A 17,770-nucleotide genomic window follows, 5' to 3' on the forward strand; every position below is an offset into this window, starting at 1 on the left:
TCGGTCTCCGTTTGTTAAATACATACGGTGAATGCGGGAAATGAGAGCATCCGTTTATGAATACACGACTGGGTTATCGTTGTATCCCCAAGAATGAGCCTGCTCAGAAACGAATTTATTCATGAAATGATATTTTATGTTCAAAGAGATTTGCCTGATCTTCGGACAGATCTGTTGCGCGTGGTGTTACAAGTAACAGCGTTAGTTGGGAGTTGAAATGTAGTTTCTATTTATATGATAAATAACACGGTCTATGCATTAGCGTCACTTGAAAAATTGGCCTGGAAAATAACACCACAGAATTAATAAATTCCGAGTAAGCTAGACGAGAAAGATTTCTATGAAACGTCTGGCAAGTGATGCAAGCTACTTCTTCTTCTTTCCTTAGGGGTGAGAAACTTATCGACTGAGTTTATTTTTAAAGATCTGCCGCTGTACGACAGATCAATGCGCAAGGTAAAACACTCGAGTCTCTACTAGTCATCTTCTAATATCTGCAACTTGTTAATCTCAATAAACAGAGAAAAGCGAAACATCGGAGTGTAATGATTTATTGAGCTAGGCGGTAAAATCTGCGTGCAAACTTGCAACTGACGCGTCCGAGTTCTTTGGTTGATCCAGGGCCAAGGAGACGATGGGATACGCCTCCGGTCGGCCAAGATCCTTGACACCTGGAAGAGGGCCAAAGTTGGCTGCCGCCAGGGGCGTCGAACTTATGCCGTCGGCAGACTTTCAAAATTATTGCCGGCCCGCGTCAGCAGCTACGCTGTTTGTTTTCCTCCTGATGGTGGCTCGCTTGTCTCACCTATTTTTCTTCCACTTCCTTCTTCCTATTTCACCGCCTTTGTCGTCACCCCTTTCATCGTCTTCGCACCTCTTCCTCCTTCCTATCGTTTCCTCTGTAACTGGAATTGATGTTCGAGCAATATCGACGAGCGTGTCTATCGAAGGAAATAAAGCATTCGATGATCGATAGCCGGGAAACGAGAGACGTCTACGAACTTTCGCGGGAAATGTGCTTTCATTAAACGATGATACTCGGGACGTCGCTTTCTTCTCTGGGATAAGAAACAAAATGAAGGAAAGAAATTGTATAACCGGTTGCGGTGAATAGGGGTTGGAAGAAAAAAAAAAAGAATGAACAGCGGACTGTTGCGGAATCCGATTATCTTGCTCGACTTAAGCGGATTTTTCTGAAAACTTCGTCACGACCATGCTTCAAATCCGTTGTACTTACAAATGGGAAGACGATGGCGCTCATTGTTTTTCAATTGCACGAATTTAAGGGTCGATGAAAAGAACTAACGAGGAGTAAGGTATCCGGGGGATGAAACAAAAGCTATTTAATCCCAGTAAAAATTATCCGCGGTTGCGCGAAAAATTTATGGAATTATTCCGTATGGAGTGTTAAAGTTCAAGCATCACCCGTGAAATAATTGTACATATTCTGAAAATATTATAACACAAAACGTTATTTCAAAAGCTTGAAACAAACTGCATTATTGTTGAAATCTGGCCTGAAAATCGTGTTTTAAATTGCAGTAAATTGCATTTGAAGTAGTCATTTATGTATCGATTAAAAGTTTCCGAAGATAAATAAATCATGAATTGATGCAATTATTTAAGGACAATCTGTAACTCACCGGTTTCATTCGAAGCTACGTTACGAGGAGCCGGTGATTTCAATTACCGTCCAATAACGTCAAACGAAATTGACCGTTCACGGTGATACTTTGGTACAAGTAACGACCGAAATTAGACAAGATTTCGCTCTCACGTTGCACACCAAAAACCGATCCAACCTTGTTCAATAGTACTCTAAAGTGATATTAAAAATGAACGCTTTATTTAATCCAGAACTCGTTTTAAATACAGAAACTTAATAATTTTCATTCTTTCTCTGTGCGCATCAGCTTTACATGAAATGATCATAACATATAGAATTACGTAAAGTTTAATATTAAATATTTTTTGCAATATTAATATTCAGTACTGCGTTATAACATTCACGTATATTGCACGGATATCCCGGAACGAATTTCAATTCAGTTTCATCTTGTATTTTCAGATTGAACTACCTGATGTCAGGATTAACGCCAAGCTGGTACCATGCGACGAATATTGCCCTGCACGCTATTGCATGCGTTTTGGTCACAAGGGTGAGCCTAGTGGTGGCAGCTCTTCGCCCAGGATTTGCTGCCCTGGCAGGCTTGCTGTTTGCTGCTCATCCTGTGCACACCGAAGCGGTGAGTAAATCTGACCTCACAAACGTGTACCATAGTTCAAAAGTCTTGAGGGGTTAAACTAAGTACCTTGACAAGTTCAAAAAATATCGCATCTACTTCCGAATCTTTCTTTATACCAATGAATCTTCATAAAAATGGTACGCTAAATTAACTGAAATCGTTCCCTTCTGAAACTTTCGACGCCTTTTTCGTTGCGTTCAAGGCGTTAAATAAAAAGTATTCGCCGCGTATGGAATGTTGAGCTTAGAAGTGTTCCGTCCTCAAAGGGCTAACAACCCATTAAAAAACCGAAGTACAGTTACGAAAAAGTTGTAAATTCCGAAAGGAAGTGTAAACGTAAAGTTAAAAAGTGGATTAGGTTGACACGGATTATCTCCTCGGGTATTGAAAATTATTAATTTCCGGAGATTAACTGTTGAAATTAATCGAAAATTTTCACACACGTGTGAGTGCAAACTTAAGCCGATTGAGGGGCAAGTCTCTTGTACTTCTCGTCCCTTCGTACACAAGAACAATGAACTTTGGCATCGGCTATAATGTTTGCTTACCGAATCTACGCAGGCTCGGCGTATAATACTGACATTGTACTCGTCATTGTTGTCGGTTATCTGCTATTTCAGACGGTACAGGTTTAAAGAGGGCTTAACGGGTTGAGAAAGGACAATCAAAAGGATGCACATTTAGTTGCACCATTTTAGGGTTTCAATTAATTAACATGTCCCATGTCGCATCAAATTTGACATTTATAAGAAAAATTGACGAATCAAAGTATTGTAGATTTCTAAAAACATCCTTCGTTTAATTAAAATTTTGCTAATGGAGTGCTAAAATTGTAATAAATTGAAATTGACAGATCATTGATATCGAAGATTTTAATATATCTTCTTGAAGTTACTTAGATCCGATTTGTAACCTAACAGTTTCCTTACTAAGTGTCTGGATTCGATAGAATCGACACTTAGATTCGATAGATTCTTACAAGATTAAATATAGAAATTCGTTGGACGATGGAAATTTATTCTAAGATTTTCAGAGACCTGTATATAATGAAACTTTAAACTTGAATTCTATTTCATGGAAAAATTGTATTCCTCAATGGCCAGATGCCTTAAAAATTAAATATTCACGAAATTATACAAAATAAATAGAACGCGATTTCTACGCTGCTGCGGTAAGAGGGTTGGAATTTGCATTTTACGAAGTTTGAGATTCTCCAATAACTAAGGAAAACTCGTGAAAGAGAAGAAAAAAAGCAGGGAAAAAAGTCGGAGTAATGAGTTTTCCAATGATGAAGCTCACGCAGAAACTCGTCGTTGAAACATTACGTTTTGGGAACGAAACTTTCCGAGGGAGTGTCATTAGCGTAAGACACAAATTTTGTAGTAAAAATTACCGTTTGTACACGATATTGATTATCCGACCGACTGGATTGCCCGTTACATACCCGAGTCCGTTTGCTGGTCACGCACTGAATCCTGTTACATCAGCTGGGTGCACGCGTGCTTTCCATGTTCGTGTGTACCCTACGTGTAGACGGTGGTGTTATTACAACGATATCATGGATAAAGAAATCGGACATGCACGTACGGTAGTAACTTGCTGTGACATTAAGTTGAAGGCGATGTCGTGACTCATTGCACGCTCTATCAACGTCTTACAACATCACCTCAAAGCTTCCATTTAAAAATTCATGTATCGCTGACAGGAATACAGGTACAGTGAAATTTCTGGAACACAATGGAGACGAAATATCCAACAGGGGTTCGGTGATACATTATTTTTAATTCTCTTAATTCATTAATTGCTAAAAGGATTATTGTTAGAGGATTTAAATGAAGGTTATAGAATTGGAACAGTACATTTATTTTAAAATAGAATCATTTTACATCTGAATGAAGATTAATAACTCGCACAATTTTAATATATAATATAACATAGTTCAATGTACCAGTAGAATCGCGTTGTAATCCAAATTTACTCCCGGCTGAAATCCGAGTTTGGAAATCCAGCTGTCATAAGTCGCATCCAATTTGATCGGTAACCGTCATCATATTGTTATTCAACCACTGCTCCGACAACAGACGCAGAATCTCCCTTTGTTTGTCGTAGCAGGCGTTGTTTACCGAAATCATTAAAACCCTGTTCGGATTGAATCGTCGATGAGAACAAGAGGGAAGCGAGGCATGCGTTAATCAAGTTGAACGATGCGACGATGCAGAGCGGAAAAGGGTTTCGGACTGGTTGCGGCTGAAAGACCAGGCATAGGTGGCCGTTTTGATCGTGATGCCCATTTATCCGGTTGTTCGAATGGGTTCTTTGTGCCGATTCCGTGCTGGATTTGCCTTTTCGACGGGGATGCATGCGTCACGACGCTCTGTTGTCTACCGGACGCGTTAACCATCGAGGAGGACAACGAGGCGGACGTGCTCCTTGTCGAATCAGTTTGCGTTGCCGGTGTTTGCCGAAATGATCAAGCGGTGAAAGCACCGGCCGGTTTCTGGCTGCTTGTCAGATTAAGCCCTCGACCGAGCGTTGAAAGGAAGCGCGTTAATTAAGTACAACAGCAGTGAAGCGGCTGTTTCCAGTGTAAACCCTGCGGAACAAAGGATGAACCGGTTCGGAAGAGAAGCGACGAGAGAGTGTGAGGAGTGGCCTCGAACGTAGATGAAGAGGGTCACCGACCGTCCCTGGACTTCATCGAAACCCGCGAATTTTCACGATCGATCGATTATCACTAGCGTCGAAACTGTTAATCGGGTCAGCATTCCCTCCTCTCGCACCTGCCCGCCATCAATTTGATCGGTAAAAGAGAACCGGTTGATCGTATCGGAACGGAGAACGGTGCTGTTCGTTTCACCAGTTCTTCGCGCCTGCTTAGAAAAGTGAATTCGCAGCCGTATACCGTGACGTGTTTCCCGTAAAAAGCCTTTCCGCGCGTGCTTTCACGGTGGTTCGTGTGCACGACCAGATTTGGCGTTTCTGATAAATCGTGCACGAATACCGCGTTTACCGAATGCTTCTCGATGCGGATGAAATTGCACGTTCGAGACGGTGATTTGGTGGAAGTCGTTGAGGCCGGGAAAAATGATCGTCTACTCAATTACCGTCGGGAAAGGTGAAAATCACCGATGGTTCTGTAGTCTGAAGTAGGATTCAAATTTCCCGAGAAAGGATTGGTAAATTCCATTGATGGTACTTGGTGGTTTGTCAGCGAATGTTCATGCGTCTTAGAGGTGACGTTAAAGTGGCATCCTTTTTGTACTATTCAGGCACTTTACGCATTGCCTCTGCCGTTCAACTTTGTGACGGAAAATTAAGTTTGAAGGAGACTCGAAATATTTCCGTAATTGGCAGGCGTATGTACGTAACTCTTTAGGCGGAACTTGCAATCAAAGTCGCAGCCCTGATTCGCGCCCGACAGAGCGAGCGCTCCTGCTCAAACATACCGGAGATCGTTTGAGAAGTTTAGTATTGACGATAAACACTGGCTATTAAAGACTCGTCGATCGATGCACCTCCTTTAAACCCAATTTTCCTTCACAGTTACATAGAATCGTTGCCTTTGAATTAACTTGTTTTCTGCTCTACTAACTGGACCGGTATCGAACCGATATCGCGTCCTGCATTAAGTATCTATTATTTCTACTGAAATAATCAACCAGTTTGAGGATGGGAAAGTTACTTCTGTGTCGAACAGAGAATTAAATCGGGAAAGTGATTAGCTTAAAAGATCGAACTAGATTGAAACTACGTCCAAACTGTGCTCTGCTAGCCGGTATATAGTGGCTGAACTTTGAAACATTTCCCTGAACAACGCTCAGCTAACTTATCGCAAGTTTATACACGTTGCGTGTAAACACGATGCAAAGCTGCGGAGAGTTGTACAGAGTTAAGATTTAGTCGATACGCGTATAATTCAAATATTTTCGATTGTAATTTTCTCGAAACTAACGTCAAACAGTAGTCTAAATAATATAGGTAATTTCTAACATTTTTAATGCTATCCTTTTACCCATTTTGTTTCTCGTTGACTCTTAAAGATACTTCTCAGCAATTTGCATCAATTTACATTTTGCCATTTCCGTTACAATGGAAATATTCTGGTTATTCGATAACATCTATGAATTTCTTCTTTCGTTCTCGAGTTTCTTGCTATGCTTCTGGCTATCAACTTTTTCCCATTATAAATTGCACTTGAAATTGGCTGCATCGATTTTCCTCGATACGTGGCTACTTGTACGAATTTTTGTTGTATCGAAGACTTCGAATTTTCAGTAGAATTATAAGGAATAAAAAATAATAATGAAAAAAACCATTAGGTGTGCATGCATAAATTTTCACTCAAAATAATAAACTAATAAATATTGTTTGCGAACAACATCGCAGCAATTTGTGATAAATCAATTACGAGTCGTAACAATGCTGCAATCATTTTTTTTTTCACTTTAGTTATTCAGTTACAACATATTCGAATTTATTCCTGTGACAGTCGTATTGATACAATTAATCAAATAACTGTTTGAAAAATTATTTTAACGAACCGTGGTTCAAATATTACCACAACTTCAATATTATTCAACTAAAAATATACTGCGAACCGCATAAAATATACAATATGTTTTTCTATAACAATGGTTTGAAAGCATTCTAATTTGAAAAATTGTTCAATCCTTTCGTTCGTTTCGAAGAATCCCGTTTAAAATAGAAAATCGAGGAAAAGACGAGAAATGGAAGAAAATATGCGTTCCGCGAATCGTTGGTCCGGAATGTTTGCGTGTTGGCGAACGGGGGTGGCGATGGGGGGTGGTGAGCTGGGACGAATCTCGATGAACAGAATCTCCCTTTTACCCGAAGAAAACTCGACGCGAGGAACGCGAAACGTTTTCCACTTTTCCACGGAGTTATACGCATTCCCGTGAAATCATTCGTGAAATCGCGAGCCACCCCGTTTCTTCGTTGAAACACCAGGCTCGGTTATTTTCGCGAACGCGCTTCGTGTCATCGAGACAAAAATGGAGGATGATGGAAATTAAATGTAGCGACAGGACGCATCGACGACGTTGATGTAGCTCGAGGATCTCGAAGAATATTCGACGCGGGAGAGGGCAGGAATTTCATGGGGGTTGATGTCGATCACGAAGCCGGTTTTCTTTTTCCTCGAAAATCGAGAAGACCCCTCGAGGCGACTAGACGAACACGGGCAAGAAATTTTCAAACTATCATACATCATCGAACGAGTATATCCGGTAAAAGCCGCGCTACACGGGTTAAAAGGAACTTTTAGTCGAGTTTCGGGGGGGAGAGATAGAGGGGTGAATAGAAGTCGAATTTAAAGTAGGCCGTCGCAGATATATACGCGTGCGATGCAGTGCGTCATTCTGATTTAGAAATGCGATCGATGGCCTGGAAATATTATAGGAGGTGCCAGCTTTTCTTTGTAGTAAAAATATAGAGAGATCGATGTGTCTGAAATATCCTTTCAGAAGAGAGTAATCGCGTTCCAGATCGAACACCGCGAGATAACAGAAACAATGGGTCAGCAATTTTTGCAAAGAAATATAGATACCATCAGTTATACGAAATTTTGTAGAAATCCTTACTAATTTCTGGAAAAGTAGATAAGCTAAGGTTGTATCGTTCTTAACTCAAGTATTCACCTGCTTGAACGTTTGTTAGAGGCTCTAGCATTCGTGCAATTGTTCTCGTTGCTCGCAATAACGGAATCTTCCATAAACGTAAACATTTCGTGAAATTTCAAATTCCCCTTGGCAGATTACGAAAATAATTAAACGGAAAATACAGATACGTTTCTTCGTCGGTTTTCCTCGACAGATACGCCTGAAGATTCGCCTCTATCCTTTTAATCCTTTCCGCGTAACGGGTATACGCGAAATTGTTCGCCAGACAGAAAACACTCCTGCCCGTTTCTACCAATTAGACAAGGCTTTGCCGGATAATCGAGGATCGTTACGGATGTTGCCTCTCTGTATTCCCGTTAACCTTCTTATTACTGTTTGCCGAATAGTCGCGTAAACTGCGACGCTTACGACGATATTTCACAGCTCGATAAGGATAATGGGGAGTCCTCGAGTTAAATTAACGGACCACTTTTCGGCTTGGCATACATTAACCAAGTAATTTACGAATAGTTCTGGACGACCATAGGTTATCCTACTCGTATGTCTTCGAAAATCTTTTCACGATCATTCTTTACTTTTCTTGACTATTATCCCACCTTCTGAAGCTTTATTGCGGATAAGCTCCATTTCGTATGGTTAGGGATCTTAATCTCTCGTCGCTCTATTTAAAAAATTCTTCATTTCCTCGCGGTTTGAAATGACCATTCTAAAACGACTATGATGGAAAATCGTTTTGTCGCAAACAAGTCACGCATGAAATCGTCGCGTGCAGTGAGCAATAATGGCGACCAGCGATCGTAAAAACGGTATCGTCGCTGTACAATCGCCAAAGCGTGGATTCTGTGTTTAATGGTGGTGCTAGCGTGATTGCTTCAAAAAGCGAATTACTTCAAGAATACAATTTAGTGAAGTTCAAAATGATGTTCAAGCAATAAACTTCAAACTTTCTTCCTTTCTATACAGTATATGATATTCTTTTCATTAATGTGAACCTCTTTGCTGAATAATACGAAAGCACCGTGGTGAATTGGTTCAAATCTATTGTCTTCCTTATAATGGAGTAAGCTGAAGCTACGGTAGTTTCTTTCCGAAAGAAGGTATTCACTTTGATGACTTACTCGAGAAAATTTAATTACGCACGGTATGCTAATTTTATATATAGAACAAAAGAAGATGAAGCCAAAGCTACCTCTGAAACATAGCCTGCAACTTAAGAACCAAATTACACCAACTTCCTCTTACTCTGTCTCGCTCTCTCCCATTCCCAGTAATTTCACGTTTTCGCGAAGCTCGATCTCGCCTCCTTGTATTCAGGATTCCGTCGAGTTCCGGCAGTGTACCGGTGGCAAGAGAGAACGGTAACAAGGTCGATTGAAGGTACCTTTAACGCGTATTATTAACGAGCAATGGCGAAACGTTGAGTCATCGGTGACCCAGATAGCCCAACGGGCAAAATGTGATTCGGGTCATTATCGAATTATGTTAATTAAGAAAGAAGCAGGTTCGCGCGAAGTAGACGGACGTTAAGGAGGTCCATGAGACATATTCATTATCTCACGGGCCATCGATCCGGTTCCTGTTCCCGAAGGGAATTCGCGAACACCGGGCCGGCCAAGTCAACGACGAGCTGGAGCTAACAGGGCGAGTTTAAAAGTGATTTATCTCTGATTTATGGCGGAAGGAAGCCGACCCCGAAACGGAAGCCGAAAAGTTTCTCGGCTCCTCGGCGACCAGGCGGAAAGAATTATCGGCGGGGCACAATGGACAGGCGGTGATATCGTTTACACGTCGAATCCCAGCACCGTTTGTTCCGCGAGCAGATCGCTAGGGAAAAGGACAATGGCGATTCGTTCGTTGGCAAGAAAAGAATTTTGCGTACCACCGCGATCCCTGCGCTTCCACGACGCTCTTAAATCTTGAAAAGTTTTCCTTAGAACGCGATTCGCCAAGAATCTCATGATTTCTCCTAAAAATATTATCTACGTGAATCTGAGATTCATTTGGGAAGAGACAACAAAGTTTTCACATGTACACACTTCTATCACAGTCGACTGCAGATACGTACATAATTGATTCAGAAGCATTTCCTTGTTGCCGGCAAAAACTTGTCTCCGCTTCTTACATACAGTTGCACCAGCTTCCGAGATGCTGCGGTGAAATATTCATGCTGACGGAATTCGAGGCCGTCAGCGCAATCTGTGCACGATTCGCGCGCGAACTCGATTCAAAGCAGAAGAGGTAACCTCGTTTCTCGTGAACGAAAGTTTCCTTTTTCGTCTTTGCCGTCGCGGCGTTTCTTTTCCTTTGAATCGACATCGAGACACCGAATGAAATATCTTGCCCTATTCCGGAAACGAACTTCATCGTACGAACTACTGGTCAGAACTTGCTATCGCTTTAAATCCCCTTTCAACGTGGTACTATAAAATTATTAATATATCGATCGTAGTTGATGAATTCTTTGTGTTTTGCTACATTCTGAATCAATTGCATCTGTGATTTTGATTTGTAATGATCCCTGGAGCGCAGTACGTGCTGTTACGTGGCTTGTCTGACCAAGCGTTGACCTATTCTACTCGCCCGGCGAAGTGCTATCGTATTGGATCTTCCCGACCAAATATTAACCCTATTTCATTTGTCTGGGCAAATACCGACCTTATTCCACTTGCGTCATACTATAACATACTGTTCCCATTCTACTAACAATGACGATTGAATATAAATAGGGTACGGCAATTTATCTTTCAAGTAACTTTGTATTATAAATATTTATTCAAACTTGGAACCATTTCTTCGGTAACTAATTAGTTTCTAAAAAAGTTAGTTAAAAGATTTTCTTACAAATTTTCAAGATATTTGCTATTACTTTCGATCGAAATTGTACTTAATCCCCTAATGGTAGAATAAAGGGAGATTTTTCATGGGAGATCGATGCTTTAAATTCTTGTTCGCTATTCGAACACCACGGAAGTAATAGTTTCGATCGACCAGTTCGATTTCACCGAGCGAAATGAAAAGCTTCAATTTCGGGTGAAACTATCAAAGTGATCCCATAACATTTGAAACGGTGGCGGGGCCATTACCATTCTTTTTCCTCCGATACTGTTTGATAGCGCGTTTAAAATTCGCCTTATCCCGAAGGAGCTGATAGGGAACGGGTTAAAGGGTAAGCCCGACTATCTAGAGCAACTCGAAAGCATTAGTCGACAAGTGCATTAGTCGGCATAACTCAGCCGCTATCACGACGGTATGTAAATGGCTGAGTTGTTACTGGGAGTATTCTCGAGTCGCAGATAACAATTTCTGCTTGATAACACACGCCGTGATAGATTCTCTGCGCATCGCACGCCAACTTTTCCGCCAGTCTGCGATTCAACGTCATAGAAAATTGATTCGGTTTGCCGGTGACTGACTGACAATGAGAGACGCGACGTTCGTATTAAACGACTGTCTCTTTCGACAAATGATCATAATTATATGATACGGGTGTGCAGAAGAGACGGTCATGCGAATGTTAAAGCCCACGACGAGTGTCTGAAACGGCGCATTAGTTGGCCGCAGAAGGAAATTCCGTGGAAGCCAGTCTTGACTGCGGTTGGAAAATGGTTTTATGCAAGTTGCAAGAAAAGAGGCTTACCAACTCTACTTGGGCAAAGGGCTTTGCCACCGCGACCACTCGCTTTCTTTCTTCGTTCTTCAATTTCTACCTTTCCCTTTCTCCAAGCGTTTCGCAACGCAGCCTGCAAAACTTTCTTCTCGAATACGTCGAAAGCTTCTAATACATCTGTGCGTGTCCAAATAATATTCGAATGGAAGCTTTGTTCCTTGATTAAATTTTTAATATAACTATTCTCGAATCATTGACCTCGTTTATCTGCAAAATTGTTAATTTGAGACAAATAGAGAAGAGAATCGATGATCATTTATATTTGTGCGTCCTGCCCGACTGGTCGGACGTTTCTTTAAAGGATATTACCTGAACTCGAGCAACAAAGTTGCAGCGGAAACAAAGAGACCAGGTTGATTTGCTTTTAACGAGCATTCGGTAGAACGAACATCGCGTTACCGCGTTTAACGAACCGATTATCAACGCAGGGAGGAGGAAAGAGGGGAAGTTTGCCAAGGATATTCAGGACTATTCGATTATCGTGAAAAGCGATTTAGCGCATCGTTCGCGGCGGCTATTTGCAGCGAGCAAGCGATTTCCATGTAACGTCAGCAGATGTCGTGGGATGGAAACGATGGGAGAGTGTAATGCCTCTTAAGGGCTGGCATTTTTGTCGATAATAATATTCCCAGGGAAGATTTATCCTCGTCACGTAAATGGGATCGCATCGATTCTACTTGGGAAAGGAGGGAAGGGGTTTGCTCGAATCTAACGAAACGTCTCTGATAGTTAAATTCCAAGTGGAATATGGTGTCACTAGAAAGAGTTGATCAGATGTTACATTTTCTTCTATTATCAGATTCCAAAAAAGAATGTCTAAGAGTTGTTGAAATTAGTTCGGATCTGTAATTGACAGCTTAATGGTGTTAAACGATGGACGATAAAAAAGGATTTTCAATATCAACAATTAATCTTCAATTTATGAGAAAAGCAGCTGCTGTGTATCAGAAGTACAATCGATCGATCATTAAGTCTTGGACCGTGATACTGATAAAAGTCGTAATTAAGAAAATAAGGAAACAGGGAGAAAAGAAAATTGCCAGGTGGCTTTCTCTTTCAAACCATCCATTCCATTACCGTTTCACGCTTGAAGCGGGGTTAACAGCGTCGTTATCACGATATAAAGCGGAATGGGAGCAGGCGAGGATGAAAGTAGACGATATTGTCACGTTCCAAAGCGTCGCTTCCTTAATAAGCCTGTTGTAGTAGCAAGGATTATTGGTATTCCGAGCCGTCCTTCCGTCTTTTCGTTTGCCGTTTCGCGGACGAAATTCGAGGGAATTTAACGACACTGTTGCCAGGGTTACATTCCCGGAATGGAGTTGGCAGCTTGTAAGAAGATGGTGCTTTAATAAAGACTGCTATAATATTAAAGCGGCGGATTGCCGCAACGCGTAACCGCGAATCACGCGACTCGCTAATGTTTCCAGCTCCTCTTCGAATGTCCCAACGTTTATCACGTACAGTGAAATCTTTCTCTTCTCGTGTTTTCTTTCATAGAATCTTCTCTACATATAATCCTTCGACGACACGTTGGAAATTGCTTTCGAGAGACACCTTGAGAATAATTTCTATTTGCTTCGGATCATCGTTTCGCGTGTTGCGAGATACAAATGAAGGATTTCGGTCTCCTTGGGTGGTACAGGGAATCCCAAATGAAGGTACGGAAATTTAATTAATGAAATATACTGAAATATCCTATCCCCTTGGACCATCTCGTGCAAATTGTCTTCTAGAAATACTTCGGAAATTATGTCTACTTGCTTCGAGTCATTATTTCCTGTCTCGCGAATTACAAATTAAGGATTTCTTAATGGAAATATAATTTACGAAACTTAGTTGAAATTCGTATCGTTACCTTTTTGAGTTATTAAAATATTCACGGCATGGTATGCTCCGGAATAATTATTATTTCCCTTTCGGCGCAAATTTTGGTGTAATTTCAAAATTAACCCACTTTCATATTTATGTTATCAAACGAAACCCAAAGCTCGTATACTTAATTCAGATAACGCTATAAAAAGGATCACGCTTATCATACGTGCGTTGTACTTCTCAACAAAGGGACACTTCTTCAGTAGCAGACGCCGTTAAAATCGCTTTTCCCCCTACCTTTGTCCATTATTAATGGTCGTATACCGTGATAAGGTAATCGTAGGCTCGCTTCTTTTCCCTCAACATCTCCCTCTTGACACTCGTACACCTTATGTTAATGCATCCCAATGTTACTTGTGGTTCATTTATGGTTAGGCAGAGACGGGAAAGTGAACTGTGTGTACGTCGTTTCACGGTTACGACGTCGTTACCGTATCGGTATATATATATATGTATACTTTGGAGACGAAAGAATGCCACGAGGACAGGGGATGAGGGTGGATTCAGTCGCGAGGGACACGGTTCATGGAACGACCACTTTATCCATCGCGTTGGGTTTCAGGATAAATTAAGCGCGACATTTCGTGGGCGGGACTATTTCTTTGCTGCTTACACGAACCGGGGGGTAAAAAAATGCTGTTGGGCAACCCTCCTTTTGATTGGGGTAATAGAAGAGTTTACTGCTTTCATAATCTATGTTATCACTCTCTTGCCGCTCTCTGTTTTCACAACAGATTCTATTCAGTGCTTCGGTAGAATAATGCATTAAATTTTCTTAACTCACTCGAGACTGGCCTCTTATTTTCTTTTTAATATAGTCCCATTCCACGAGTAAACTCCATTTATTTAACCCCATTCCATTTTATTTTACTTCTACGAAAATATGACCCATTGTTCTTCGACGTTCTAAAGTATTAACGCAAACATCCGTATAATACCAGGAAATTAATTAATTATCTGGAATATTGATATTACGCGGTTAACCTGATTTACCACATATATTATATGTGTACATGTATATATAATATAGATTACACAGACACCTGATAGATTCGTCGGTAGATATTGAAAATATGAGAGGCATTAACCGAGGTAATTACAGTTGCTAATTACGTCGAAAATTCTATTAAATTCTGTGTAAGGTTTCAATTTATTCAAAATTCCATATAAAACAATCGTTCATTCAAAGAGAAAGCAGGTGCAATCCCAATGAAACCAAAGGAATTTCTCAGCCGATGGTGCCTCGAATGGTCTCGTTAATTACACGCACCTGTGACTTTGGAAAAGGTGAAAAGAATGTGATTAGGTATAAGAGAAGGTCGAAGAAGGGCGGCTTGAGACGGAAACCAGTGGCGGAAGAAGAGGATGATCCACCTCGGAGTAACGAGCGAACTCCTGCGGAACTACCACCTCATATAATCAATTAGAACTCTTGAACGAGTGAGATGGTAATGGAGTTGAGCTAAGTACAAACTGGAGCAAACTGGCGACGACTTGAACGAACGTATCAACCATCGTCTCTTCCCGATAACCGCTTCCTGTCCACTTTCTCTCCGATCTTCGATAATATCAAGTTTTATTACACATTGTGCCAGATTAGTGTTGCCTGAATAGCTCGTTAACTTTGATGTATCGCAATTTGTCGAAATTACGAAACTTGATGATATTTTTGTAGGTAGGATATTTTTGTAGGATATTGTTAAAGTACAGGGATAATTTTCGATGGAGAGTATAGTAATAATTTATGAAAAGTACTAAGAGGGAACTTACGTAAAGCTTATTTAAAATTTATATACCTGAAGTATTCACAAACGAATCGACTTTTCGCTGTTGCATTAAGATTACGCGAAAGCTTAAGGAGAATCTTTCAGCGTTTAACGCCTCCGTTTTAATCCAACGAGCCATTTATAGTCGCCACTTAGGATAATCGTCGGTCAGTATTTTTTTCGAAATTGCCCATTATCCCCACCTATGAATTCGCAGGACACTGGGGACGCGTGAAAAAATCTATCACAAAGTGGCCTGGGTAATCTCTGTTATCTTAAGTAGACCTTTCGTTTATGGCTCCTTGGTCCTTGAAGAGGCCACTTTCGACTCCATCCTCATCCCCTTGACGTTGACGGAGTATTGTTCCTCGACCGAGATTTTACCCGGACCACCCGTTCCACTGTAAGGATAGGGTAGATAAGAGGACGAAGGACAGGATCGCCGGGAAACGTCACCTCTTGTTTATCTTGTACTGATTTAGTCTTAGCCCATTTCTGACGAATCTCACCCTTGAAATCGCTTATTAGAATTCACGAGGTACGATATGTAGCGTGGATGATATAAAATTACTCGAAAATATTGCGGTGTTGACAAGAGAAATTGTTATTAAAAATAGTTAATTAGATCCTCTTTGAATAATTTAATATGTAGAATTTTAGAAAAATAATTAGCTATTTAATATTCTCGGAGTTTGCAAACTTCTAAAGGATTCAAGAAGTTACCTGCTCGTGTTCGTGAGTAATTCGAAAATGAAGTTGAACGGATTGCTTGTTACACGTAATTTAAAGTTTCACGTAGAAATACGTCTTCCGAATAAAATTACAGTTCTGTAAAATTACCGTTTCGAATGTAATCATTCTGTCGTTAAAATATTCCTCTCTAAAGGGTGGAACGGAACGCCTTCGTTGTCTACTTTCCATTTCCTTTTATTATCGCCGCGATGATTTATTGCCTTCTGATATAAACGGCTACGCTAAAAGTGATATTCATCAATGTCCATCGCGCTGGTAATTACAGTCGAAATTTAATAATACCATCGGCAACTGTATCGGTTCTCCCGGTGCCTCGGTATCCTTGCTACATCTATAAAACGTACGAAATTAGGGGATCCGCGTGTGTAACGGTGCTTCATTAACGGTGACGTAATTTATTGCCGCACGGGACAGTTAATAATGATGAGAATTTAATGGGGAAACTTGGAAATTTCCGAGACAAACGTTAATCATTTTTCAATCGTAAAAAATGCCCGTGTGTCTATGCACGTTGTTAATCACGTTGTCGCGCCTCGACGAGAAATTAATGTAACAGAATGAAAAATGTACCTCGACTTTCTACTTTGACACGCGAAATTGAACAAAACGATGTCGTCTCTAATTAAAATAAATTTCTATCTAAATCATTATTCTTGTAACTGACATTCTCTGATGGTTGCGACTAATAAGTGAACTTGTAACATCAATAACAACAATACCGCGAACATAAGCTCGGTTAAATGGAAATCGCAAAGTCGATTATAACTATTAATTAATCGGATTGAAACTGAATATACCTGTTCGGTGGTAGCGAACGTAGCGCAACTCCCTGCAAACGACGTTGCAAATTAGCGCATAATAGTTGTTGCGTCTTGGAAAGCCTCGCTCGCCTATCTTTATATCCGTGTGGGTGGAAGCAATTGTAGCAGTTAATAGCGTTGAAAATTAATTAATCGAGAATGACACATTGAAAACGCACCTACTACGCTATTCTGAGCAATGAAACGGAACAATAGAAGGAAGGGAAATGAAAAATGAGAAAGGGGAGGAAGGAAAGAAAAGTAAAAGCAAGGAAGTGGCGTTGATCCAGTGGTACATACGACTCGTCGATTCTCGAGGATGTTGGCACACAGGAGACACTCGGCTTCAGGGTGATCCTCGAGAAGCTCGGTTATTCACTGCTGGCCGAGTTGTCAATAACTTGGCCAGCCTCTCTTCTCTTTCAATTCGTTCCTGTTCCTTTGGCTCGCGTGTACGTTCACCTTGTCCGTCATCGCGTGTGCCGTGAAAGGGATTCTCTCGTTGGCTTTCATCGTGGCCTTCTCGTTTTACGCCGCTAAATCCAATTTCACTTTACCGCCCCGTACATCCAGAGAGGATCTTCGCGGTAACACGCCTGGCCATTGTGCCCTTTCGCCGTTTCCCCCCCTTGTTCGTCACGAGGACCAACGTCCTTCCGGTATATGCGCTCCCTTCTCGTTAACTTGATCGTTCGACATTTTACAGTAGCTTGTTCCTTCCTCGGTATCAGCTATGAAAAGATTTAGGTTTGCGCTAAAACGCTTGACGATGTCGCTTTAAACTTATACTGATTAGAGATGTGATTTTCTTTTGTGAAATTGGTAACACTTTTTATATTTTTTGGGAAAACACTGATTATTTCTTATTATACGTTATTTATTTTAATAAATATTTAATTCACTGTTTCTTTGGTGTTTCAGGTAACTGGCATCGTAGGGCGAGCAGACGTATTGGCCTGCATTTTCTTCTTGTTATCCTTCCTCGCCTATCACGGGTAAGTGTAATTTAATTGATATAAAGTAA

General features: G+C 40.9%; 1 protein-coding gene across 3 annotated transcripts in view; it reads left to right on the top strand.

Moving 5' to 3' along the window:
- The window catches only part of LOC117611906 (protein O-mannosyl-transferase TMTC1-like), a 156,958-nt gene that overhangs the window by 65,695 nt on the left and 73,493 nt on the right, over window positions 1-17,770 (top strand). For all 3 annotated transcript variants that reach the window (XR_013062933.1, XR_013062932.1, XM_034340361.2), the window contains exons 2-3: window positions 2,069-2,246; window positions 17,668-17,741. Coding sequence is in view for 1 of the 3 variants with exons in the window: in XM_034340361.2 (XP_034196252.1) it covers window positions 2,069-2,246; window positions 17,668-17,741 (252 nt within the window). In the remaining 2 variants the exon portion in view is untranslated. The remainder of the gene's footprint in view (window positions 1-2,068; window positions 2,247-17,667; window positions 17,742-17,770) is intronic.

Source organism: Osmia lignaria, chromosome 10, assembly GCF_051020975.1.
Source record: "Osmia lignaria lignaria isolate PbOS001 chromosome 10, iyOsmLign1, whole genome shotgun sequence".
NCBI classification, from domain to species: domain Eukaryota; kingdom Metazoa; phylum Arthropoda; class Insecta; order Hymenoptera; family Megachilidae; genus Osmia; species Osmia lignaria.